Genomic DNA, 25,606 nt, shown 5'->3' with positions numbered 1-25,606 from the left:
CGTATTTTTAAAGAAACTCATTTCAATTTTTCAATTTATTATGTATAGAAATTATTAGATCATTGGGTGCATCATCACAATTTATAAAACATTTGGAACGTTCAATAAACCAACTAGACCTCATAAGTCATAACATGCAAACATAAAAAACGATTAGAAAGCTTGGTTATAACGGATCATCAATTAAACTGGTGAGACTCGTGGGTCCTAGAAAATATTTTATGGATTCTGACTTAGGCACGGAGCGTTTGGAAGCTTCTAGCTTCTAGCGTTTGACAAACGCTCCGTTTTAAACAAAAAGTTTCGTTCGGCACTATAAGCTTCTAGCGTTTAGTTTAAACAGAACGCTCCAAATTTAAATGCTACTTCATGTAGCGTTTAACAAAACGCTACAACATTATGATAAAATTAAGCCGGATTGCATGACATTACCTAAGTGAGAAATTGGAGAAAATACAAATTGTTATGTCAAGGAATGGTGCTCACTTAAATTTGATCAAACATAGTCAAACACCTAAATTAACCACTAAACACATAACAATAGAATTTCATCCACGAAAAGCAATACTATAAATTTAATCATACAAAATGAAAAGAGTTAAATTCATTTATAACATAAAAAACATTGCAAAACATTAAAATTTTGCAATTTTATCATACACAAATAGGGACGACTTCCGCCTGAAAAAAAAAAAAAAAAAAAAAAAGGAGTGATATTGATATTGTCGGGTCATTAACTAGCTTTTAGCAGCGGCCTACAAGTACTTCACCATTCCACGGCCCTCCACACTTAGCTTAGTAGCTTGAAGCTGTTTCTTTTTAGGTGCTTTCAACTGTTGCAACCTCTTGTTCATCTGTGTCATCAATTGCATAAAAATATACATATATATTATTGAGATTATAAGTTTAAGATTTAAAAAAAAAAAAAAAAAAAAAAAAACACAAAACACATACCTTGAGGCGACGCTGATCCTGCACAACTTGTTTAGCCCGGGCTCTAATTTCATCAGGATCAATCTTTGATTGTGGGCGTATTATAAAATCTAGTGGCATTGCTTCAGGCCTTGATGTTAGTCTAGAAGATGAATTTCCAGATTTTGGTTCCCTAAATTCATATTCTAAACATTTTAAAACATCTAAATAAACAAAAAACACACATAATCAAACAGAAAAAGCACACATAATCAAACGACTTACTGAGAATATTCAGCCAAATCCAGATCATCATCTCTTGAATGCATCCCTGAAGCTTTATTCATAGGCCTATTAATAATAGGGAGTAGCAACATATCAGAAGAATAAAACTTGCTTTTTATCATTAATCATTAACAATAAATATGTTACTACACAAATTAATGTATTTGAAGTTGAAAAATATACTTTTTCATTGTTGGCCGACGCATGGGTGGCATTCTCTCATCTTCATAGTTTCGCATGTCCTCAAATCTTGTGCTCTTATTAAATATTGGTCGACTCTGCATTGCATTTATAAATTTAATCATTACATAATAAATAAAAGAGAGAATTTTAATTTTATTCAACATCCATATATGCTTACCCATTTGTCAACCAAGTCTTTAGCAAGCTTTCTATTGGATGTGGTCTCTTCATCAGATTTTGACAAGAACATAATAACCTTTCCAAGCCCACTTTTCTTTAATTGCTCTCTTCTATCATATTGATCTAAATCAATTGGGAACTGGAGGATAAGAACAACTCATAATTAGTTTAGTTACACCAACATAAAAAAAAGGGATATAATTAATCCTGGTTTATTATATACCTCGGTTAGGATCTTCAATATTTCTGCACGAATGTTTATATTGGGCAAGCTTCCATCTGGAAGGGGTTCAAGCCAATTTTTCAAAAGAGTTAGAACTCCATGATCTAGAAACTCTAATTGAAGTTGTTTCCTGCATTAAGAATTTAAAAAGGTAAATGATATAAACAATATTGTGAAGCAGATGTTGAACTTTTGCAAATATAAAAGACTTTACTTAGATAGTACTTCAGTTAGAAGTGGCAACTTTCTGAGTTTATTAATAGCTGGTTTTGATTGTCTGTTTAGCTCTGCATCTTCTTCTGCTACAACTTCAAGTTCAGCCATCACATTTTCAACAAGTAATGCAATCTCTGCAGCACTTTTCTCAGTCTTCTTCTTCTTCTTACCCATCTTGAACATGTCCTTGATTTCATCATCTTCTTCACCCTCCTCGGCCTATATCATTATAATATTTAGCTGAGAAAATAGTAACAGATGCTAAATACATGCAACTTACTTCATATATACTATGAATGAGCTTCTTACCTGAGGAGCACGGCTGGGAGAATAACCTCCATGGTCGCTTGCATATCGATCAGCTGGATCAACACCGGTATCATCTATGAAGTTATCATCATCTAGCATTCTTGGACCCTCTTTGTCATCCTGCATCAGTCAAGCAAAGGCTATCACAAAATTACAGTGTCAAACACAACAAAGTTCCTTCCATTATTGGAGGTGGCAGGGGCGGTTCATGGCACCCAAAAGCCATAGAAAAACAAATCTTTAAGTTGCACAATCAAGAGAGATTAATATTGGGATGAAACAAGTTTTGTTAGATTAGTTAGAACAATGTACTTGACAGTGTTCGTAACAAATTATCCCCACGGAATCCAAAAGAGAAGACACACAGAACTCAGCCAATTTGCAACTAAAATGTACCTCTGAATCGCCACCAGCAATTGTATCCCACATCTCTTTAACTTCTGCATCATCCCCACCAGAACGCCCACCCCTTTTACTATTTACCTTAAATTTCGACCCACCTTTCTCATTCGATCTCCCTCCTCTATCCGAGAACTTGGAAGCACTCAACTTCTTCTCCCTCTTCTTGCTACTACTCCCACCGCCACTGGAAAACTTCTTCCTCTTCCCACCGCCACTGTCTGAATCATCCCTGACAAAACTCGCCATTTCATCCTCCACGTCATCATCAATCGCGAAATCCGGCAAGGTCTCCTCCGCCGTGCTCTTCTTGATTAACCTTTTACGGGGCTTCGACTTCGAATCGGATTCGTTGTGAGCCGGCGTCGGAGACCGTTCCTGCCTATTACTCTGCCAATCATTATCTTCCAATTCATCATCGAGATTGTCATCAAGGAGGTTTTGATGTTGATTGTTGTTATCATCACCGTGATCGGATTGAAATCCGTCGTCGTAATCCATCAACGGCTCGCCATCTTCATCGCGATAGCTGAAAATTTAAGAACAAAAAGAACACGATTAAGGTCGTATGCATAACCTAACCCTAGAAGAATCGTAAGCAAAAATAAAAAACCTAGATTAGAGAGCACTGGAACTTACGGATCGTTCTCGTAACCCATTGTGCAGGGGAATTTAGAAATCACGAAGAAAGATGGTAAATATATAGACAGATGAAGTGAAACGAAAGAAGAGATGAACGAAACAGGATGAGAAGAGGGTAGAAGCCTGAGAATCTGAACACGATTATATACAGTAGGGGCAAATGGGAGTTCTGACCTTTGAGAATAGAACAAACGTGAGGGCTAGGTATTCTAATAGGTATAAAATGGAGGGACGTACATTGTAATAAAGCATAAATAAAATATATATGGAGTAAGTTACATATTTGATCCCTCGGGTATATCATTTTTCGAAATTTGATTCAAGTTGTACATTTTTATCAAAGTTGTTCTTGTGGTTTTATTTTTGTTAAGGATATCATCTCTCCCAAGCTCATGCCGTTGGAAAGGTTGCATTTAAGTTAAACGGTTAAACCTTGCAAAATCACAATTTCGCTCTTATTCCGTATTTAGTTACTATTTATTATTGTTAGTAAATTAACTGCAAAAGTTATTCATGTAGTTGGTTTATTATTATTTTATTTTTTTGTCCCTTAAAGAATCAAAGGGGAGGATGAAGCCTAGAATATAAAACACAAAATTTACCAACAATAAGTCCTCCAATGGTACCAAATAACTTTATTAGAGAGTATAACATGAGGTTATCACTTTATTCACCAATTTCTACGACACAAGACATTTTGAGCTAAGTTTAACTAGACCGGTTAGTAAGACTCAAAATGAGAGTTTATACTTTAATCGACTTCTTTTTCATCGATTTCTCTTTAATTCAATTATATTCTTATTTCAGTTTCTTGAATCCTCCAACTTTAAGCTTCAATTTGTTGTTTTTTTTTACCGTATTTGAGGATTTAGAGCTTCCTCCTATTCTTTCAAGAGCAAACACAAATTACACTAGCTCTCTTGACTAAATATGAAGGTGAAGACTTCTTTTACTTATTTAATTCAAGCAACTTTTCATTTACTTGCAACTTAGGCCATAGTTTTCAAGCAACTTTTCATTTACTTGCAACTTTTCTAAACACAAAAAAACTGACAGTTTTGGCTTGGTTTCAACTTTTCGGTTTTGTTACATTAATTTTTGGTTTTCGGGTTCGGTTTTGCTCACCCATTACTACAAATCTACAACAACAATTATCTATCATTACTTTTTTAAAATTTTAATTTCCTTTGAGAAGGAGCACAAAGAAGAAACGTGAGTGATCAAGACAACAAAAAAATAAAAATTAAAAAGAAAATTAAAAAAAATACCAACATGTGTAGAACAACTATGGTAAAGAAGAGTACATATTGAGGCGTCAAAGGTGTAATCCACCGTAAGAATCCTTGTTATCGTTGATTTATATTGATATCTTGATGTACTAGGTGTAAGACCCGTAAAAGTTGGAAAGGTCTCAAGATGTTATGTTACGGCTATGAGTGATATGTATTGTCGGTCTACTATATGTGTCTGAATCTACAGTAGGTGGCACCGAGTCATTTCTTGCTGGAATTGAGCTCCATCAAAGTTGGATACTTAGCCGCTACATCTTCACCTTGATTATGGGACAATGAGAAGAACCGATCAAGAAGAGAGTCTAAAGATAGATTTAGTTTAGACATTAATCGAAGACATTATCTCATATAAGAGGGGGTGGAGGTTTATCTCTGAGCTTCTAACTGCAATACTTTTCTTATTTATTCCACTTTTTACTATTAGCTCTTTCTACTATAACTCTATTTAACTCCTCCCCCATCCCCCCTTGTTATCAACCATTGTTTGGTGCACATAACTTCTCGCCAAAGGTCTTTTATGATATTTGGGTATTGTTGTAAATAAAATGGGTTATATTCAACATGTTATTCTATCTCGTGATGGAATGGAAGAAAAAAAAAGCCGGCTAAGGAATAAAAATTAACAAAATGGTCCTTTAAGAATGATCCATTCCATTTCTTCAGACAAAACAAACTTCTTTTTTTCATCCCTTACCCAATTCCATCATACCAAACACTACCTTTAAGTTCTCCCATCCAACAGAAGCACATAAGCTAAGATACAGCAGGTTGTGAATAGATTATTCATTCCCCACTTATTCAAAGAGCAAACCAAACACACACACACACACACATTCAGAAAACTAGCTTTAAGATCAATGAGTATTTGCTGATGTGAAATATGTGATGCACAATATAAGGTCCAAAGTTTGGGCATTAATGCAACATAACTGTGTACATTATAGTTTAAGCTTATCATAAATAGAAACACAGATTTTCTATCCATTTGATGCATGATTTGCATACAAATGCAGTAATCCAATTCATAACTGGACATTACAGGGAAAAATTACCTCTATTCCATGCCTTATTCCATCTGAAAAAACTGAAAAATATGAATTAATAGAGAACTATACATACAAAAGTTAATGAATTGTGGAAAACCAAATACTATTTCTGTCAACCAATAATGAGTAGATCAGTAGGAAGTGAGGCAGGATCTAATTCCCAACAATCTCCTGAAAGATCTTTCACCTCTTCCCCAGAAAGCTTCCTTGCTGGAATCTGATGTGAAAACAACCCAGCATCATGTTTTTCAAGCCATCTGATAGCATGAAACCCAATCTCTCTTCTCCTGAAAATTGTTTTAAACCCATTCACCTTTTCAAGGTACCCCATGCTCAATCCATGTACCTCACTATAACTTGTCAAAAACACAACTATATCATAACATCTTTTGTCTTTTGTCTCGCTATTATAAAGTGCCCACACTGAACCCTTCTTAGGATAAATCCTGTAAACCTCTCTTGCTGCTCTTTCACACTCCACGATATGTGAAAACACATTAAGTGATCTTACTAAAGTTTTCTTGGAAACCTTAAACCTTCCGCAAGATACATGAAATCCAGTCCTTTCCAAATTAACTAACCCTTCATCACCATTGCTTTGGGGGTCCAACCAAGACATGTCCACCTCAAATGGATGTGTTGACACCACTTCATTTATTAAACCATAATGCCTTGGCATTCCATCATCATCATCATATAAACCCCATATTTGTCCTTTCTTGAAACTCTTTTCTACTCTTCCTTTATCAAAATCATAAAAGTCTGAGTCTTCCACTGTCATTATCTCAAGATCCTGGTTCTTCTCTTCTCCCTTTGTCTCGTTTCTTGAATTTTCCCTCTTTGATCCACTTCTTTGTACCTTATTTACTTTCAACTTCTCTTTCGATTTACCATCGTTCACATTTGTTTTCACTAATTTCTGCATTTGAGCTAATGTCATCATTTCTTCTTCATCACTGTCATTCTTTCTCTTCCCCTTCTCCTTCAATGTATTATTCACAACTCTTGAATGCTTACCCCCATCTTCCGTTTTTGACCTTTCAATCCTTTTTGATTGCTCGGACCTCTTCATGATCTCTCCAACACTACTCATTTTCCTCTTGGATTCGCTTCGAGTTGAGACCTTATCACTTTCACTAGTATCAATGTTTTCCTTTTCATCGACCACCACTTTTGTATACCCTTTCTTACCATCATCCACCTCCACGGCTTTGAAACTCTTCTTACAGCTAGGGCACATCAGATTATGCCCCAAATACTTCCTTTCAAACTGATGCAACAGCCTACAAGTTGAACACGCTGTCCAAAAAGTGTCTAGTGTCACAGCATCACCTCCCGGATCCACTCCCGCCTCCGCCTCTGCCTCGGTCTGTATTGCGATTCTAAGCTTCATATCATACTCTTTCCTCCTAATCTTGTCAGACAGAACACTAAACGCTTCGTTTACCAACTTAAAGGCCTCTTCGGAGGCGACAAACTTGTTCTTGTCAGGATGCAAAATTAGGGCTAGTTTTTTATACTGTTTCTTAATTAAATTGATGTCAGAAAAAGGTTCTACTTCGAAAATCTTGTACCAATCAGGCGTTCCAGTAGTTTCTGTGGTATTTTCGGCAGCGCTGAGTATTTTGAAGGCGGTTAGCATTTCCGAGACGCCGTCGAGGGTGGGGCATAGACGGTGAGCGCGCTTGGCGTGCTTGATAGCTAATTTGAGGTCGGAGGAACTGTAACTTTGCTCGGCTAGGGTTTTGAGGCGGAGGGATTCCCATTTGCTGATGCTTTCTTCTTCGAAATCGTCGGCGGTGGATGTTGCATCCCTGACGGCCATTTTCTCCTGGTTATTGTGGTAAGCACAGTCGAGAAGGGTATTACATGTAAAAGTTTGCTTCCAATTTACCAGGACTTTGGAATTGAAACAACGAATTATTTAAGTTTTGAAAAAAATATATATAATATTTCCATTGATTTTATAAAAAAATCTTAAACTTTATTTTTTTGACAGTAAAAGCCAATTACCGGCAGTTTTTGACACTTTTATCATTTTTTCCCGGTTAGCCAGTAATTATGACTTTTTTGACAACAAAATAAAGTTTAGGACTTTCTTGTCAAATTATCAATTAGGACTTTACTGTCAAAAAAATAAAGTTTATGACTTTTTTTGTCAAATCGTTGAAAATATTAGGACTTTAGTGTATATATAATTTTTTTGGCTAAAAATTTAATGGTATGATACTCTTTAAGCATAAGAGTTATTGAAATCTTCTCTAATCAGCTAGATCCTATTGAAATTCTTTACGTTTGTATCTTGTTAAATCGTTTTTTTAATCTCAACAAACCGACATTGACAAAAATTGAGATAATCAAGAAAGAAAGGAAGAACCAAGGTTGTGTTGGCTTTTTGCAGTCTCAAAAATGGAGAAATTATAAACCTAAAAAAACGAAATTGTCCTAGCTTTATACAAACACAAACAACACATGCCTAGTCAAAAGGGTATGAATGTGGAGAAGGGAAAGAAGGGCAATTTCGTTTTTTTTTCGGTTTCTTATTTCTCCATTTTTAGGGCTGCAAAAAGTCAACACAACCCTGGTTCTTTTTTTCTTTTTTTCTTGATTATCTCAATTTTTTTCAATGTCGGTTTGTTGAAATTAAAAAAAAATTTAACAAGAAACAAACGTTAAGGATTTCAATAGGATCTAGCAGATTAGAAAATGTTTCAATAACTCTTATGCTTAAAGAGTATCATACCATTAAATTTCTAACAAATATATATATATATATATATATATATATATATATATATGTGTGTGTGTGTGTGTGTGTATATATATATATACACACACACACTAAAGTCTCAATAAGTCCTAAACTTTATTTTTTTGACTGTAAAGTCCTAATTGACAATTTGACAAGAAAGTCCTAAACTTTATTTTTTTGACAAAAAAGTCCTAATTACCCGCTAACCGGGAAAAAGGGGTAAAAATGTCAAAAATTGTCGGTAATTTGGACTTTACTGTCAAAAAAATAAAGTTTAGGACTTTCTTGTCAAATCGATGAAAATATTGAGACTTTGTTGTATATATCTCTTGAAAAAATGATAATAGCTAATTTAAGTTTTGAAAAATGAAAAATATATTTGGAATGGTTATTTAGCATTAAGATACCGTTTTTGATGGTTGGACTTGGACAAGATTGGATCGGATACAATTGAACTCAATAGGTTTAAAAGTGAACTGAACCGAACTCAACAAATTATTTGCAATGAGTTTGATATGACAAGGACAATGAAATAACAAAATTGTATCATTACTAAATTATCCTCGTTATTTTTAAATATGTATAGATTGTTTTTAATCTTTTTTTAATCATGCTTTTAATTATAAGTCATATCTAACATATAATAAGAAAAAATAACCCAAACAAAACTCAAATAACGCGGATTTGATAGATCTATCTTAGGAACATTAATCTTCCATTTTATACTTTTTTCATATATATAGGACGTGTTTGGCACGTAGCGTTTGAGAGCTTCTAGCTTCTAGCGGTTGACAAAATACTTCATTTTGAACAGAAAGACTCGTTCGACACTACAATAGAATAAACACTCATTTTTATAAAGTTACATCAAAGTCAAACCATTTTGTTCATAACCATAACTCTCATGGGTTTTATGTACTACAACATCCATATGGTGCAAATACAACCCTAATGTTTTAGCTCATTTTTTTCTCTAATTATACATGCAATATTCATTTTCCAAAGCATGAAATCTAATGTAACGTCCGGGTTTCAGAGCTAAGCATTTTTGTCAATGTAATAGTCTAGGTCAACTCTTGTAACTCTTTTTTTGAAGTAATAAAAATGAAATATTTGAGTATTATGTGAATTATGTGTATTTATGTGCTTATAATTTAATTATAAATGTATAATTAATAAATAATAAAAATAAGCGTCAAAATTAAAATATAAGATAATCCCGATATCTCTACATAAAGTTGTAGAATATGTCTCAAGGTTTTCGTACATATAAAGAATGCTGAAATCCGAGTTATAACGAAGAAGTTATGACCCGTCGAAGTTTTACGGCAAAACCGGCACGGCACCGGGAAGCGTAAATAGTGAATTTACGATAGAGCGAGATTTAGCCTTAGCAATCTAAACAAAAGTTGTAGAATATGTTAAACTAAGAGCGTCGATAAAAAGAACGCCCAAATCTGACTTCGTATGAGGAAGTTATGATTTTTCTAAGATTCGGCTTAGCAGTGCACGACCCGAAACTCGAATTTTAGTTCGAGCGGTTTTTGGCCTACGCAACCTAAATGAGAGTTGAAGATCTCATTAATAGGAACTCAACGGTAAAAAGATGGACGAAAACGGAGTTCGTATGAAGGAGTTACGAATTCTTCGCGGTCATTTAACAGTCTAAAGGCCTCCTACTGTTAAATTTGAGATCGGTCAAGAATTAGCTGACGGAGTCTAAACGAAAGTTGTAGAGTACGTCTTCACCTACGCGTGGATATAAAGAACGTCAAAAACGGAGTTCGTATGAACGAGTTACAAATTATAATAACATATTTACGTATTAAAATAAAGTATAAATCATGTATACGTACACATATATATACATATGTATATATCATTAGAAAGGTATCGACGATGCGGTCATTATAAGACTAATGTTGAGTTCTTTCGACATTATTTTAGTACAAATATCATTAAATCCATTTATAATAGTATTATAGAGGGGTGTTTAGTTGTTTATATAACTAAAAGGTCATTAAGTAATTATGGAGGGTAGTTTTTGAAAATTCAATTAGTATAAATAAGAGCCTTCGGCTCTCATATTTCTTGCACCATTCTCTTGATTCAAGAGTCTTTCTCTCCTTATCCCCCGAGCATTTCGGTCCCTCGTGATTCGACTTCTCTTTCTGTAGTTTAGTATAGTAAGGTGAGCGCTGAAGCGCTGCACGAATCTTTCTTAGAAAGATTCAGCGACGAAGTTCTGCCCCTGCAGAGCCCGACTCCTAGCTAAAAACCCCCTTGTAAGTAAGTTATGATTACCTTATTTTAATATAGCTTATATTTAAAATTAGTATTGTTATTATGAACTTATAATAAATATTTGAGCTATTATTATAACTTATATAAGTGTCGTTATAATATTTTTTAACTACTCGCGGTACGGGGAATCTGGTTTAAAGGGCCGCATAGGGTTATTGGATTTCAGAAGTGCTATATGCCAAAATGGTCCTGCCCTCCGGTGTTTTATGTCTGGCCCCTGTCTGTACATAGTGGTTGGAAAATATTGTTTAACGCTTATATAATAATAATAATACTAAGACTAATAGTTGGTCACGGTAAATATTAGACTAAAATTTAGCGATAATAATGTTAGGTTTCGTCGAAGGAAAATAGAATCGTTAGAAGCAAGCGCTGCCCGATTTTGGAATCATCACCTTAACAAGTGAGTGCATAGTTACTTTCAGCTTACACATAGATATGAAGTATTTTATATAAATTACGTGCTATATGTGCATATTATCTGAATGCTTGCTATCTATGCTAGATGAACATTGTTATACATGTTTTCAATGATTTAAACTGTATATGTATTTTATATCTACGAAAATGTTGGGGTAAAACATGGGTAGATGTAATAGCTGATGTGTGATAAAATGATGAGAGGCCTCGATGTTGATGTTGTTGTTTCTGTCATCTAGCGGAGTATGGATGACGACCACGGACTCTTCTAGACAGTCCAGTGGAACGCTAGCAGGCTCGCAACCTGTAGGTGTTTGTGAACGACGTGTTCACCGGTGTACTCCATCCCCCACATGGTTGCCTTTAGGACATTTATTGCTGAGGAATCCCCTTAGCAGTAGTGTCCGTCCCGATGATGATCCTTAGGCTAGGTCCCTTATGATAGGTGTTTAGGGACGTAAAGTGAGGATAACGGGAACGGGTAATCGGGTTATTGTTGATTGAATTAATAAACTTATTTATTGTGGGTTGAAAACCATATGTGCTCACCAGGCTCCCAAGCCTGACCCACTCAGTTTTATGTATTACAGGTAGTGGCGCATGAGCATAGGTGTGATGTTTTGGACGAGGGATTACGGATATAGGCCTGTAGATATGAAATAATGTAGTAAGGCTTATATTGTACTGTTTATGCTTTTGATCTGTACGAACATGACATCCCGAGTCTTTTAATGAAATACATTTCTATGGAAGTGTTTTTGATAAATCTTTATCATATTTTTGTTTTGGGACAAATTCCGCAACACTTTCATTTAAAATGTAACTCTGATTTACAAAGCATAAACAAACCGGTCTTTTCTGGCCGTGATTTTGGGGATGTCACATCTAACTAGCATGCAAAAGTGATATTTGAATCATAAAAACTAGTTAGAATATTACCTTTTGATGTAGCTTGTAGAACTTGGACTTAAAAGAGCTTAGCACCCCAAGTGTGATGCCTCAAACAAGTCACAAACACCAGTAAACAATTATAGGACAATGAGAGAGGTTTAGGAGACAGAAAATCGGCTAGCCCTTCTTAGAATGCAAGTGGTAACCGGTTTTAGAGCTTAGGGTACATATTTATAGTGTAAAATTCCAATAGTCATTTGTAACCCTAATTCTTACACTTAAGCTTATGATCCAACAATTGATTTGGACTAACACTTCATGGACTATCTCATAAGCTTAGTCCATCACAAATCAATCATGGAGCATTAGCTCAAACCATATGTATCACTGTTTACATAATCAGTCCCTGTTAATTTAATTACTCTCTTTTGATCACTAAATTAATTCTAAATTAATTCTTGATCAATACTAATTAAATAATATGATTTATCAATTAATACATTATTCTTATAATATATTAATAAATCACAAATAACCTCTTTCTCAAATATCTAACCTATCAAATTGTTCTGATGAAGGCAACACAAAATGGACAATGCTACTATCGGGTCAAGTACATACCAATTATAGTTATGGGCTTAGACACCTAATCCAACAGTCTCCCACTTGGATAGGTCTAATAACTATAACTGCCAATGTAACTTCAGAATCCGATTAGTAATCGTAGCTCTTAAAAGCCGTTGTCGAACTCTGATGCGTCCATTAGATAAGGGATCATACAATCCTCTGCTCTTCAAGATATCGTGCGGACAAATACATGAAACATAGTCATACTCATTGTCCTGCAGTTTGTTTCCCGGTTTCAGATTTGTTTGACATAGAACTTAATTTAACACATCAGTTGAGTCCTGACTGGGCCTGACACATAAGTCAAAACAAAATCATCGAGAGGCCCAAGATATCGCTTTTAATCCTCTTAGGATAAAAGGAATAGATTAACTTTGACTTATATGCTTGTACTAACTACTAGTTAAATCATAGACAATAATACGTTCTATAACATCTAGTTGCTGATGTGGTTTCATACTATCAATGCACAACCAACTCATATATCTTGGTTTGAAGATTATATGATATTATCGTCTCACAATCACTCATGATAAATTCCATGAAGTGATTCATGTGAGCGAGGGTTTAGTCCAATACTCAAATCTTATTTCAAGAGCACTCATGAATGTTTGTAGCAAACTTTTTCTATGTCTAACACCTTAGAAAATCTTACAAAAACCCATTCATGACAGTCTACTTTCATAACCTACTTCCAAAGTATGATCGAATGTGGATGGTTTGAATAATCTTATTATTCTGGAAGTCAAAACATGCAAAATGGAACAAAATTGTAAACAGTTGACACAAGATAGTAACTTTACTTATAAATAAAACTCCTTTTATTCAATCATCAAATGTCAATTACATTTTAGATATTACAAGTTTCTAAATATCTATCTAATCACAAAAACTAATTTTGTCCTTCAGCCCGATACTCCTAGCGTGCTGCAATTGCTTAACCATACTCAGTCCATTCGTAAGGGGATCTGTTGGGTTCTCCTCTGACGATACCCCCTTCATTACGAGGAGTCCTTCTTGTAACGCCTCGTTCCTAGTACGTAATTAATTTATTAAAGTATTTATTTTTGAGCTACTCGATGATTTCGTAGCCCTAACTCATCGAGTAGATGCTAGAAAGGATGCGGGGTTTAAAGGGTCTACTCACCGAGTCCAAGCATGGACTCGACGAGCAGGTCTGCCAGGAGGAGACCCTGTTTTCGGGGTTTTGAACCCTATTTAAGCCACTTAATCCCTTTTGGGCCTCCCTCACCAGCCTCCTTGTTCCCCAAAAGCCCTAATTCACTGTGAGTTCCATTGTTGAGAGATTATTGAGATTTTGAGTGTGTTTTTGTGATATAGAATAGAATTTGAAGAGCTTGGAGCTATCAAGCTTGTGGAAGAAAATCAAGATCCGGGATTCCATCCATCTTTGGCAGCCTTCTGAGGTAAAAAGTTCTCAGCTTGTTAACCCATACTTAGATATCCTTTAGTGTTGAATTATGGGTCTTTTTTACCATTTTGAGTAGGATAAGTTGCTTTTGCATGGGTTGTATGCTAAGCAATCCTTCTTTCTTGTGATATTTAGCCTCTAGAACCATAAAAGGGGTCTTGAATCCGTTTTTGTCCAAGCCATGGTCATGTTCATAGAAGTAGGTTGCTATAACTTGACAAGGTGGTGGCTCGGAAGGAAACCCTAATTTGTAGGGTGTTGCACCCTATTTAAAGGCTTTAAGACTCTTGGATGGCCTCCTTACTAGCCTCCTCTGTCTAGAAAACCCTAAAAGAGTGTATCATGGTCCTAGTAAGTATGTGGGCTTATGAAGGGCCTTAAGAGTTGATATTTTGCACATTTTTGGAGGATCCTTGAAGTTAAAGGTGCATAGCTTGGAGGGAAAACCTAGTTCCAGAATATCCCCAACCATTTTAGTCATTTGGAGGTATAAAGTTTATACATTGCTTTGTTATTGTTTAGATCTATTGTTTTGGGGTTTTATCTTGATTTTGGGCTCATGGTTGAGTTGTCCAATAAGTTGAGTATTCCAGGGGTTGTCATGTTAGATCTAGCCATGTTATGGCCTCATTTGGATTAAAGTTGCAAACTCTACTAGGTCTTAGGTCCCATTTACGCATTAAGTCCTTTATTAAACCCATTTTGAGCTCTAGGGTTCCTTTTAGCATGCATGGACGTAAAGTTGGAAACTTTACGTGATTTTCCAGCCTTTGGGGACCAGATCTGCATATTAGGACTTTGTTTTGAAAGTTTAAGGGCTTAATGGGTCAAGCCCCACTCTAATGAGTCTAGGGTTTGGGTTTGACTCAACTTGAATGGTTCCTAAGGGTAAAGTTGGAAACTTTACCCTTCTAGACATCATTTTGAAAGAGATATGAGAACTAGAGTTCCTAGATTCGATGGAAACAACTTAATGCATTAAATTGTTGGTTTCCTGGCTAACTCGGTGAGTTCATTAGTGAACTCAGCGAGTTGATGTGAGTTTTCCCGATTTGTGCAGTTAATGGAGAAACTCGGCGAGTTGGGTCAACTCGGACCGTTGATTTTGACATTTGACTTTAGTCTTTGAGCAATTTTGACTTTTAAAGGGTTTTAGGGTATTTTGAGTTGTGTTTAAGGAATTGCTTTTGTTTAGGGGTTGAGTAGAGTTGATTTTCGGAGCCGGGACCTTGTCAGCTATCATTCAGTATTTTAGGTGAGTATTCTCACTACACTCATGGGTCGAAGGCACCAAGGCCGACCTATTAATTGATACGAAATGTTTAGTAATGGAATATGTAATGGTTGCTATTTGAACTATGTGTGAAGTATGTGAAGACCATGGGAGGAGTCCATGTCACTTGGCAAGACCATGGGAGGAGCCCATGGCTCGAGGATATAAGACCGTGAGGGTAGCCTATGACATTCCAAGTGAAGACCATGAAGGGAGTCCATGGCAACCTATTATGTATATGTGCATGACATCATATGGTTATATGTTTTGTATGTTTTGGGAAACTCACTAAGCGTGTGCTTACAGTTTTGTTGGATGTTTCATGTACTTCTAGCTCTAAGGGCAAGGGTCCGGCTTGATGGCGCAACGTGCACTCTCCAACATTTTCCCCCACTAGTTATTATGGACACTCTGATCTTTTTGAATAATATGTTGATGTACTAAATTTTGGAAACAACTTATGATTAGAATTTCTAGTTATTAAATATGGATTGTTAACATTTAAATGAAAAGTTTTGCATGAAATTTTGGGCTATTACATGAGTGTTGACGGGAAAGGTGATTCGAAATGGAGGATGGTAGAGAAGAGAATCCCAACTGTCATTGTGTATTCTGTCCCACTGTGTTCTATGGTTTTGGGTTGGGCTAAAATTTTATGATTTAGTCCCATTGGATTTGGTTAAAGTTCTACCATGTTCATGTCTCATGTCCGTCAAACACCATTTGAAAAAGTCTTGTTCTGTGTTGTCCTGTCCAGTCCCACCTACCAAATGTTGTCTTATCAAGAAAAAAAAACTTATTGCTTATTAACTTATTAGTTAATAAGTTAGATGGAGTTAACTTAGAAAAAAAATGAGCTATAAACTATTTTTATTTGAACATTATTTTAGTTTAAAGCATTGTGGAACAACTAATAAGTTTTTCGAACATTCCTAACTTTATATAACTTTAAAATACCTTTTTACAAAAAACTTACATTTCAACCTCGAATTATGGATCTTGGCTTTCGGACTGAAAAAAAACTTTCGATTTTGAGAAATTGATTCTTATATTTTTACTGAAATCTAACATAAGGTAAAACATAATAAATGAGAAGTAGACACCACATAAGAACTTAAAGCAACGTTTTAAGTAACTTGTCCAGATTGGCTGGTTGGACTGGGAATCGAATGGTTCAACTATCAATGATTTTATGTTTATTTTCTAGACAACGAACCGACCATTTTTTTTATAAAAATATGGCTAAACCAGTTAAATTAAGTCTTTAAAATCCCTATTAAATTGGTGTAATTGGATATGATGGTCTTTTTTCAAATCCATTTAGATTTCTCTTATCATAGTATACATCTTTTGTTTGATAACGGGTTACAGATCTATTATTTGCAATTCCATAAAATGAATATGAAAACTTTTTGAATATGAGATAATCAAATTTTATTTGACTTAAATTCTAGTGATGATATTCGTTAATTTTGTAGACCCTTATTGGATATTTGATAAGTTTTTCTTTATTACTTAAATAATAAGGTTTTGTTACTAAAATACGGTAAATGTTATGAAACTTTTTTATCCTTTTTATTAAATATTATGAAGCTTTTTGATACTAAAGTATGTAAATTTTGTTTAATACTCAGATTGTGTAAAATTTGGCAATTAGATTGATTCGACAATCGAATAGTTCAACTAAATACCCATTTATAAAACGCGGATTAAAAGATAGCATCCGATTGAAAAGAATGATATTGGACCATTCAAAATGACCATTTTCAAAATAAATAAATATATATTTTTTAAAAGTGATTGATACTAATGTAAAGAAACACATTTATATATTTTTTAGATCTAGAATTTCTTTTTTTCAATCGGTAGTTATTTCGAGTTAATGCAAAAAAATAGGTCTAAGTATATTTATTCTACAACATGATGCAGTTATTTTCATAAGAGAAAATTACGTGAATAGTCTCTGTGGTTTGGGGTAATCTGCGTGTTTGGTTCCTAATTCTGTTCCTTAACTCGGACGGTCCCTAAAATGTAATCTGCCAGACCTTAAAAGACTATTTTGCCCTTAATGATATATTTTTATTTTTCTAATTCCTTTTTATTACTTCAGCTATTATTAAATAAATAAATTATTAATAATTTGTTTTGAATGGACCCACCCCAACTTAATCTTCTTTCCTTCCCCCCAATGGAGGAAGACTATCCTGTTTCCTGACACCGGCTCCGGTCACTATCTCCGACTGCATATCATGTATCCAATAAATCACTATAAGACCAACAAAGACTACCTAATACTCGACCATAAATATGAAATAAATTTGAAATCAAAGCAACAACTCAAATTCCAAACAAAAATCCAATATACAACTCACATCCAAAACTAAAATCCCCATGAAAAAACTTGCAGATACAATCTAGATGAAACACACAAATTGAGTTTTTCCATAAGAACCTAGAAATCAAAATCGAAATCAAAATCAAAATCCCACTATGACCATAGAAATCAAAATGTTTGAAATCTAATCCATGACGAATCATAGAAATCAACACTAGTCTTGAAGACAAAGATCGATGTTTGTGAAGATGAAGAGCATCGATGATAAGTGTACATTCTAATACCTGAAATTCGAGTTTTCAAGTTGATTCACCAACCTGATGAAAAAAGGAATTACAAATCATTAACCAAATGTTTCATATCCTAATATACCCAAATCACCAAGAGAGTTAGGAGACATATATGTAATCCTGTGATTTTATGGCTCTGTATTTGGTTTGATTCAATCATAATACACATCAAGAATGGTAAGGAAAGAAATGGAAGGGAGAAAAATGGGTCGGTTCGTGGGGCAGCACCTGAAGCAGTGGTAGAACCCTAACACTACCAACGTTTGTCCATAGGTCGATGGTGGTCCAAGCAGCAGTGGTAGGTCGCCGACACGACCTCCAATGTAGGTATTGAGCAGTAGTATGGAGCCCTAAGCTCCGTTATCACCCCTTCTTCTCGACCGAGGGTGAAGAAGGCGATGGTGTTGATGGAGTAAAGGTTGTTAGGTTGAAATTGATGTCCGACGTGAAATGACAAGAAGGTGACTGAGAGCTTTCCAACAAAGGTAAAGGAAGATGTGAGCTTTCCGACGATGATAGGGTAGGAGATGAGGGATGAAGGAGTGTGTTGTGGTGGTAGCCAATTGTTTTTGGAAGAAATCGGTCGATGATGATGATTAAGAGACGATGGGTGGGAAGGGTGAAGGTAAGGGGTGGGACACGATTGTTTTTAATAATAATTTTTTAATAAATAAATAAAAAATAAATAATTAACAAAATTTAAAAAGAAATAAGAAGGGTAAAATAGTCTTTTTAGGTCTGTCAGGGACCAAACGCGCAACAAAATTACATTTTAGGGACCGTCCGAGTTAAGAAAAAGAATTAGGAACCAAACGCGCATATTACCCCCAACCACAGGGACCATTCACGTAATTTTTTCTTTTCATAAGTACTCCTATTTTTTTATTTTTTTATTATTTTTTGGTTTGTACTCATATTTTTTTAAAATTAAACGTTAAGGCTTTAGTTTAAGCATCTACATTTTGGAAAACAATTATTATATGTGAATGATATTTTTTAAGTCCAAATAAAAATTTAACAAGATATCTTATTAGTTTTAGTTTAAATGCATATGATTTAAAACATACGAATTAAATGAAACAAAGATGAATATGATATATAACATATATTCTAGGGTAAATTACACCGTTCGTCCCTCGTGTACGTGCCCAAAAGCACGTTTAGTCCCTATTTTTAAAAATTAACTCGGACCGTCCCTCATATCGTTAAAAGTTGCACGCTTTGTCCCTAACAAATTATTATGCTGCGGTTTTAGTCCTTGCTGGATCTGAAAGGACTATAATGCCCTTTGTGTATTTGTTTTCCATTAAATTTGATGTTATTATTATTACTATTAATTTAAAAAAGAAAAAGGCCCCTGTCCTACCTTCCCACCCACCTCATCGTCCCCTTTTTTGATATCTCTCTTCCTCTCATATCTAACCTCTTCCAAGAAACCCATAACCACCATCCTTAAACCATCGTTGGCAGCTACTCCCTTCGGCAGCAACTCCTTCAGATGACTTTTCCTATCACCGCTCTTAACCTCCAATGAAACTTCTCTCTACATCCATCGACGTCCGAAGCCACTTACAACATCGTCATCTCCACTTGAAAATGTCGATATTTGCCTGTAAGCCATCGTCACCACCTCTTCGCCGGAAACCATAGCACCTGAAAACCATCGTTATCTTCGTAACATTGTCTTAGAGAGAGCTAGAGGACCAAAATCTTCACATAACTATCTCAGATCTACACCATCATCTAACGAATCGTCAGCTCCTAGGGTTTTGAGAAGAAGAGGAAGGAGAAGGAGGGGAACAACGATGTCTAGTGGAAGAAGAACGATGGTTGAATAGATCATATCAATTCTCCTCACTAAAACAAATTCTGGGATTTTTTTTCAAACAAGTTTGGGGGAGAAACCAACCGGATTTGCCGGTTTCATGGCAGTGGTAGGATAAGGGATTGAACAGTTGGTATTCGGCCACAATCTTCCTCATATCCTTTCATCTCCCTTCTTCATTTAACCGATTTGTAGATCTAGGGTATGGATTTGGGTTTTATTTTAGGGTTTAGTTCCAGGTTTATTTTTTATTTTTGGAGATGAATGGTGGTGTTTGTCGGAGTTGGCTGGTGGCCGGAGGTGGCTGATGTCGGAAGTGACTTGTTGTAGGAGGTGGTTGATGGTGGGAAGGTTCAGAACCAATTTAAGTGGAATTTTCTTTTTCTAAAAATTATACTTAACAAAAAAATACTATACAAATTATAAACAAATGAAAAATAAATGAAAAAGAAAAAGAAAAGGGCAAGATAGTCATTTTATGTCTGCAAGGGACGAAGCGTGTAATTTTTAACCAAACGAGGGACAGTCCGAGTTAGTTTTTGAAAATAGGGACCAAACGTGCTTTTGGACACATGCACGAGGGACCATTGGTGTGTAATTTACCCTATATTCTACTTGCTATTTTAAAATGTTCTTTTTCAAGATTTCATTTTTTTTTGTTGTTGTAACACCTCTATGTAGATCGCATGTGGAAACAACATGATGTTGGAGAAGGTATCTCATATTTTAGTTGCAATTTGCAACTAAAACCGGTAATAATGCATATTTTAACGTATTTAATATGTATAACATTTCAAAATCTAATTTATAATCATGACATGATACACTAAATTGAATAATCAATGTTCTTGAAATTGATGATTTATTCATTAGATCATTGGGTGTGGACAGTTATTGACAACATGTCTGCATCTTAATGACGTGAACATGGGGGAACACCTCCCCTCCCTCGTCATTATGTGATGCTCTGTGGTGGTGGTAATGAGATGCAATTGACGCTTCTTCTCCAATTCCTGTAAGCCTTCCTCTGTTTTTCTTCTTAATTTTGGTTCACAACAGCGTTGTGAACTTGGAAAGAGGAAGATGATTTATGCATATGGAGCCTTTCTACGTTGTTTTTTTTTGTCTTGCCCATACTGTGCAACCTTAAGGTTCAAACGTAATTGGTGTTACATCTCACTAAACCAAATACCAAAGTTCACAACAAAGCCAAATAATCGAAAAAATATGATAAAGCTCGATTGGTGAATCCCAAACTACTAAAGGATATAATGGACCCAAAGTATCGAAAAACAAGACAACACCATGTTGCATTCGTACAGAAATAATTAAGAGATATCTGTAGGATCCTCCCATTACACTTCCACCAAATGCCTAATGGTATAGCATATTACTAGCCACTAACCTAATGAATAATGATTAAGCAAACAAAGCAAGTAGGATCTTCCATAGGATTTTCTTGATTAGGAAAGGCATAAAAACCACGTAGCAGCTTATAACCTTTTTGAAACTTTGAGCACAAACACATATACATTCATTCACCATTTTGATACCAAATAATTTATTTCCATGCTTATTATCACATGATTGTTGAGGGCCGATAGTATGTACTGGGGGTAGGAGTCGTAAACCATGGGCCCGAGCCAAACAATATGCTATTAACAAATACGTACATGCAAAAAGTCGAACCTAAGAAGACATTTGACTATGAGGGTATTATGCTTGATTTTAAATTGGATATGTTGATACTTTTTATATCTTATAAGCGGCTTATATATGTTTGATTATGTTAATTTAATATCAGAAGTTGTTTGTTGTATAAAATACAAGGATTATTATTTAACATATATGATTCGCATATCTTAGATGTTAGGTACACAAAATAAGTTTTCAATGATGAAGAAAAGATACATTGGTGATGGTATGTTAACCTAATTTTAAATTCTATATTTTTTTAGTGAATAAAAAAAATAAAGTCGCACTTGGCCCTTTAGGGTTGAAATTCTTCGTTATTGGCCATCGGCGAACAAAGGGTCCCAATGCCCATCACCACCCCATTGGTCCCACAGCAGATCCTATAAGCTTTTCTTATCGTACGTCAGCGCAAATCCGTCGCCCTCCGCACTTCGTATTTGCTCACAATCATCATCAATCAATTCAAAGCTCGCTCTCTCGCCGGACAGAGGAGGGATACTCTGTTATGTAAGCTACAGACCTCCGTCCAGTATATCAGCATACTTTGCATCGAAGAATTTGATCTCCAGTCAACAATCCTGGAGTTGCCTCTGTTTTGCCCTAATTTTCCCTGATTAGGGTTTTCAGTTCCATCTTGCTTGCCTTACGATTGGAAAAAAAAAACTCACCGGTTTGATTCAGTGGTTCAAAAGGATTCACGGTAAGTTAATCCAATCAAACATTATGGAATTATAAACATGAGAATGTTGAACCTTGGTGCGATCTTTCATGGCTTTTGATAAATTTGTTTTTCACTTTACGTTGATGTTTGAGGTGAAAGTTAGTTTTTATGTTGTTTTGTGATTCTAATGGGCCGTTAATATTGAATTTGATAAATAAATATGACATTATTAGGGGCTTATAATTCAAGAAAATTGCCGATTACGTCTCTGGAAGTTTATAATTTAAAAGCTGTGCCTGTGGCATATCCGGTGACAGAAATCTCTTAATAATGTTTCGCAACTTCAATTGGTGTAGAAGGAAAATTAATTTTTTGATTTGAACTGACAGGGCTTCAAGTCCAACCGCGAACCCCAAAGTTCATGCCAACAAGTACTGCCTTTTTCGAACTGTAAGCCCTCAATGTGTCTTTATTTAAAGTTTTCAACTTCCTTTTAATATGATGCTGTCTTGAAATCTAGTGGTAGGATGATTGTAGGTTAAAACCTGGTTTTGAGTAATGGGAAGTAGGGAGATGGATAAACCTGTAAAGGAGGCAAAAGAATCGACAAAAGAGACTCCAACTTCCCAGGTGAATTTAATGCTCTTTCTCCATTTTAGGTGTACATAAATGCTGTTGTACTTATTACATTCATCATATATGCATATATACCTATTACTGAACTGAGTGTCAGAATGACATATTTATATCTGTTGTATCTTTTCTCTGTTCAGGAGCAGTCCTCAGGTAATCCCATGGGGGCTGTCCCTGATTGGACGGGTTTTCAGGTTTCATATCTTTTAACACTTTTAAGCTTTGAAAATTTGAAGCATGTATGATGTGAGTCATTTGACTAAATCCAGGTGATATGTACATCTTGAACAGGCTTATTCCCCTATGCCTCCACATGGGTACTTAGCATCAAGTCCTCAAGCACCTCCCTACATGTGGGGGGTTCAGGTACATTACTAGACTTCTTGGATTATTGATTTTTCTCAATGTAATTCTTGCATCCAATTTATTCTACATTGAATTATTCTGCATCTTTTAATAGCTATGTGTACTTGCAGCATCTTATGCCACCTTATGGTGCACCCCATCCGTATCTTGCTATGTATCCCCATGGTGGCATGTATACTCATCCATCTATGCCTCCGGTATTCTTGTTATCATTTTATCATTTTTGTGTTAAGAGTTTTTTCTATCTCCCTTATCGTCACTGATGTTGAAACCTATTTTGAATTCAACCAGGGATCATATCCTTATCCATATGCAATGCCCTCTCCAAACGGTGTTGCTGAAGCTTCTGTGAGTTGGCCGAGCTAATAATTTTATAAACTTTTGACTATTCGAAAGTTTATAATAATATGTTAAAAACAACCTTTTAATTTGCATGTAGGGTAATACTACACCTGGAAGTATGGAAGTGAATGGTAAGTCGTCTGAGGGGAAAGAGAAACTTCCTATTAAACGATCAAAGGGAAGTCTTGGAAGTTTAAATATGATCACAGGCAAGAACAATGAATCCAGTAAAGCAGGTGCATCTGGTAATGGATCTTATCCCAAAAGGTAATAACAAAGCATTTGACCTTGTTTATGTGTATATAAAGTTTACTTGATTGATATTGAATTTTCAGTGGTGAGAGTGGAAGTGAAGGTTCAAGTGAAGGAAGTGATGCAAATTCTGAAAATGTAGGTATTCTTACAAGTAGTTGTTTAATACAAGTGAACTGGTGGATGAGTATTAGGGTATATGAGATGGTATTGGTTTTGTTTTTTGCAGAATTCACAAATGAAGTCAGGATCAAGGCAGGATTCTATGGAAGGTTGGGTTTTTACTTTTTAGTTGTAGAAGCTTTTTACAGTTGGAAGTGTTTTGTTTTGTGTGACTTATATGTTAATATTGGCAGGTGAAGAATCTCAGAATGGAAACAACATGCATGGTTGTCAAAATGGAGGGCCAAATCATTCAATGGCGATTGTGCCAATATCAGGTCCAGGAAGTGTTGTAGGTGGTCCCACCACAGGCACAAATTTAAATATTGGTATGGAGCAAATTAAAATTCATCCTACTCTCTCATATTCATATTCCTGCAATTCGTGGAAAGTTAACTTGTGCTCCAGTTTCAGGGGGAATGCTTGCTGCTGCTGCTGGCTCAAGGGAAACCATTCAGCCACAGATCTGGCTACAGGTCTTGTTTTGTTTTATAACTTCGTTTTATCCTGTTATTAGTATAATTTTGGATCATTAGTAAAATTGTTATTTCAGGATGAAAGGGAGCTAAAGAGGCAGAGAAGGAAGCAATCCAATAGGGAATCTGCTCGCAGATCCAGATTACGCAAACAGGTACTAAGAAACCGTTTCCCTTTCAGAAAGAAATAGTAGCAATTTAGGAAAGGAAGAAATGAAAGTATCTATATTTAATCCTAAAAATAAAAAATTGATTGATGTGATGTGATGTGATGTGATGAGTCAGGCGGAATGTGATGAACTGGCTCAACGGGCAGAAGCGTTGAAGGATGAAAATGCGTCTCTTAGAGCAGAAGTGAAGCGTATTAGGACTGATTATGACCAGCTTCTTGCTGAGAATGCATCCCTTAAGGTGCTGGTGCTGCCTGCTAATTCTATTGAACTTATTTTATTATTATTATTTTTGTAATTTTGATGAGGATGATGCAGGAGAGACTAGGGGAAACTCCTAAAAAAAATAATGAAGAGGGAGAAACACAAACATAGTTGACAGCTGGGGTGGGTTTAACCTAACGGAATGGAACTAGCAGACAGGAAAAATCTGTGGTTTTACTTTTACTTTTACTTTTACTTTTACTTACATGGTAGTAACTAGTAGTAGTAGTAGTAGAAAGACCCCATTGATACTGACCATTTTTCCTCTTTTAGATGGCAGGATATTATTAATGACATGATATCAATTGTATCCATCTTTTCTGAATTCATCTATCTTCTTGAGGAAACATAACTTGTAGATTTTTGTGCCAACACTTCATGTTCCTAAAATAGGCTTAGCTTTTTACCTCTCTAGATTTTTGTATTTACTAAATGCAATCGGATGATGGCTTCTACATTTTAGGTCCAAATACGTTATATGACTTCAAAACTTTGGATCTCAGCTCTTTAAATTACAGAGGAAATTTTTTGTTTTCAATCTATCAATAATAGCCGTGGATGTGGATTTTTAACAATTTAGTCTTTGACATTGACATTAGATAGTGATATAATAATGTTTAGTCTTTACTGATACCTAACCTTTTTGCCTTTGCCATTAAAGAATCTTTTGACATAGACAACCTTATATCGTCAAGCATTTATCGACAAACTGATTAAAAATATTCGTAACAGGAACAAGGTTTGTTTGT

The 25,606-nt window shown here is 35.4% G+C and overlaps 3 protein-coding genes across 5 annotated transcripts; 1 reads left to right on the top strand and 2 right to left on the bottom strand.

The window, feature by feature from the left end:
* Positions 1–546: 546 nt before the first annotated feature.
* LOC111898497 (protein IWS1 homolog 1) lies at positions 547–3,525 on the bottom strand. Of its 2 annotated transcripts, XM_023894394.3 has the most exons (10): positions 3,347–3,523; positions 2,705–3,236; positions 2,309–2,428; positions 1,998–2,218; positions 1,784–1,913; positions 1,559–1,699; positions 1,381–1,475; positions 1,198–1,263; positions 955–1,105; positions 547–854 (listed from the first exon to the last, which is right to left on the bottom strand). In XM_023894394.3, exons 1-10 carry the CDS (start codon positions 3,364–3,366, stop codon positions 756–758), a joined length of 1,575 nt encoding a protein of 524 aa, XP_023750162.1. In that variant the 5' UTR covers positions 3,367–3,523; the 3' UTR covers positions 547–755. The 2 variants fall into 2 exon arrangements, with proteins under 2 accessions (XP_023750162.1, XP_052625158.1); XM_052769198.1 differs by lacking the exon at positions 547–854 and having other exon boundaries at positions 955–1,118; positions 3,347–3,525.
* Positions 3,526–5,536: 2,011 nt separating this feature from the next.
* On the bottom strand, positions 5,537–7,588 carry LOC111898496 (uncharacterized). The gene has a single exon (XM_023894393.3). It carries the CDS (start codon positions 7,510–7,512, stop codon positions 5,800–5,802), a length of 1,713 nt encoding a protein of 570 aa, XP_023750161.1. The 5' UTR covers positions 7,513–7,588; the 3' UTR covers positions 5,537–5,799.
* Positions 7,589–21,860: 14,272 nt separating this feature from the next.
* On the top strand, positions 21,861–25,229 carry LOC111898495 (bZIP transcription factor 68). 2 transcript variants are annotated; one of them, XM_042900019.2, is made up of 15 exons: positions 21,861–22,231; positions 22,582–22,642; positions 22,719–22,822; positions 22,966–23,019; positions 23,117–23,191; positions 23,302–23,388; positions 23,483–23,539; positions 23,631–23,800; positions 23,869–23,923; positions 24,015–24,057; positions 24,142–24,276; positions 24,362–24,423; positions 24,501–24,578; positions 24,709–24,834; positions 24,912–25,229. In XM_042900019.2, exons 3-15 carry the CDS (start codon positions 22,751–22,753, stop codon positions 24,966–24,968), a joined length of 1,071 nt encoding a protein of 356 aa, XP_042755953.1. In that variant the 5' UTR covers positions 21,861–22,231; positions 22,582–22,642; positions 22,719–22,750; the 3' UTR covers positions 24,969–25,229. The 2 variants fall into 2 exon arrangements, with proteins under 2 accessions (XP_042755953.1, XP_042755952.1); XM_042900018.2 differs by having other exon boundaries at positions 21,862–22,231; positions 24,356–24,423.
* Positions 25,230–25,606: the final 377 nt, after the last annotated feature.

Source organism: Lactuca sativa, chromosome 3 (assembly GCF_002870075.4).
Source record: "Lactuca sativa cultivar Salinas chromosome 3, Lsat_Salinas_v11, whole genome shotgun sequence".
Taxonomy (NCBI): domain Eukaryota; kingdom Viridiplantae; phylum Streptophyta; class Magnoliopsida; order Asterales; family Asteraceae; genus Lactuca; species Lactuca sativa.
This window is presented reverse-complemented; position numbering and strand designations above follow the sequence as displayed.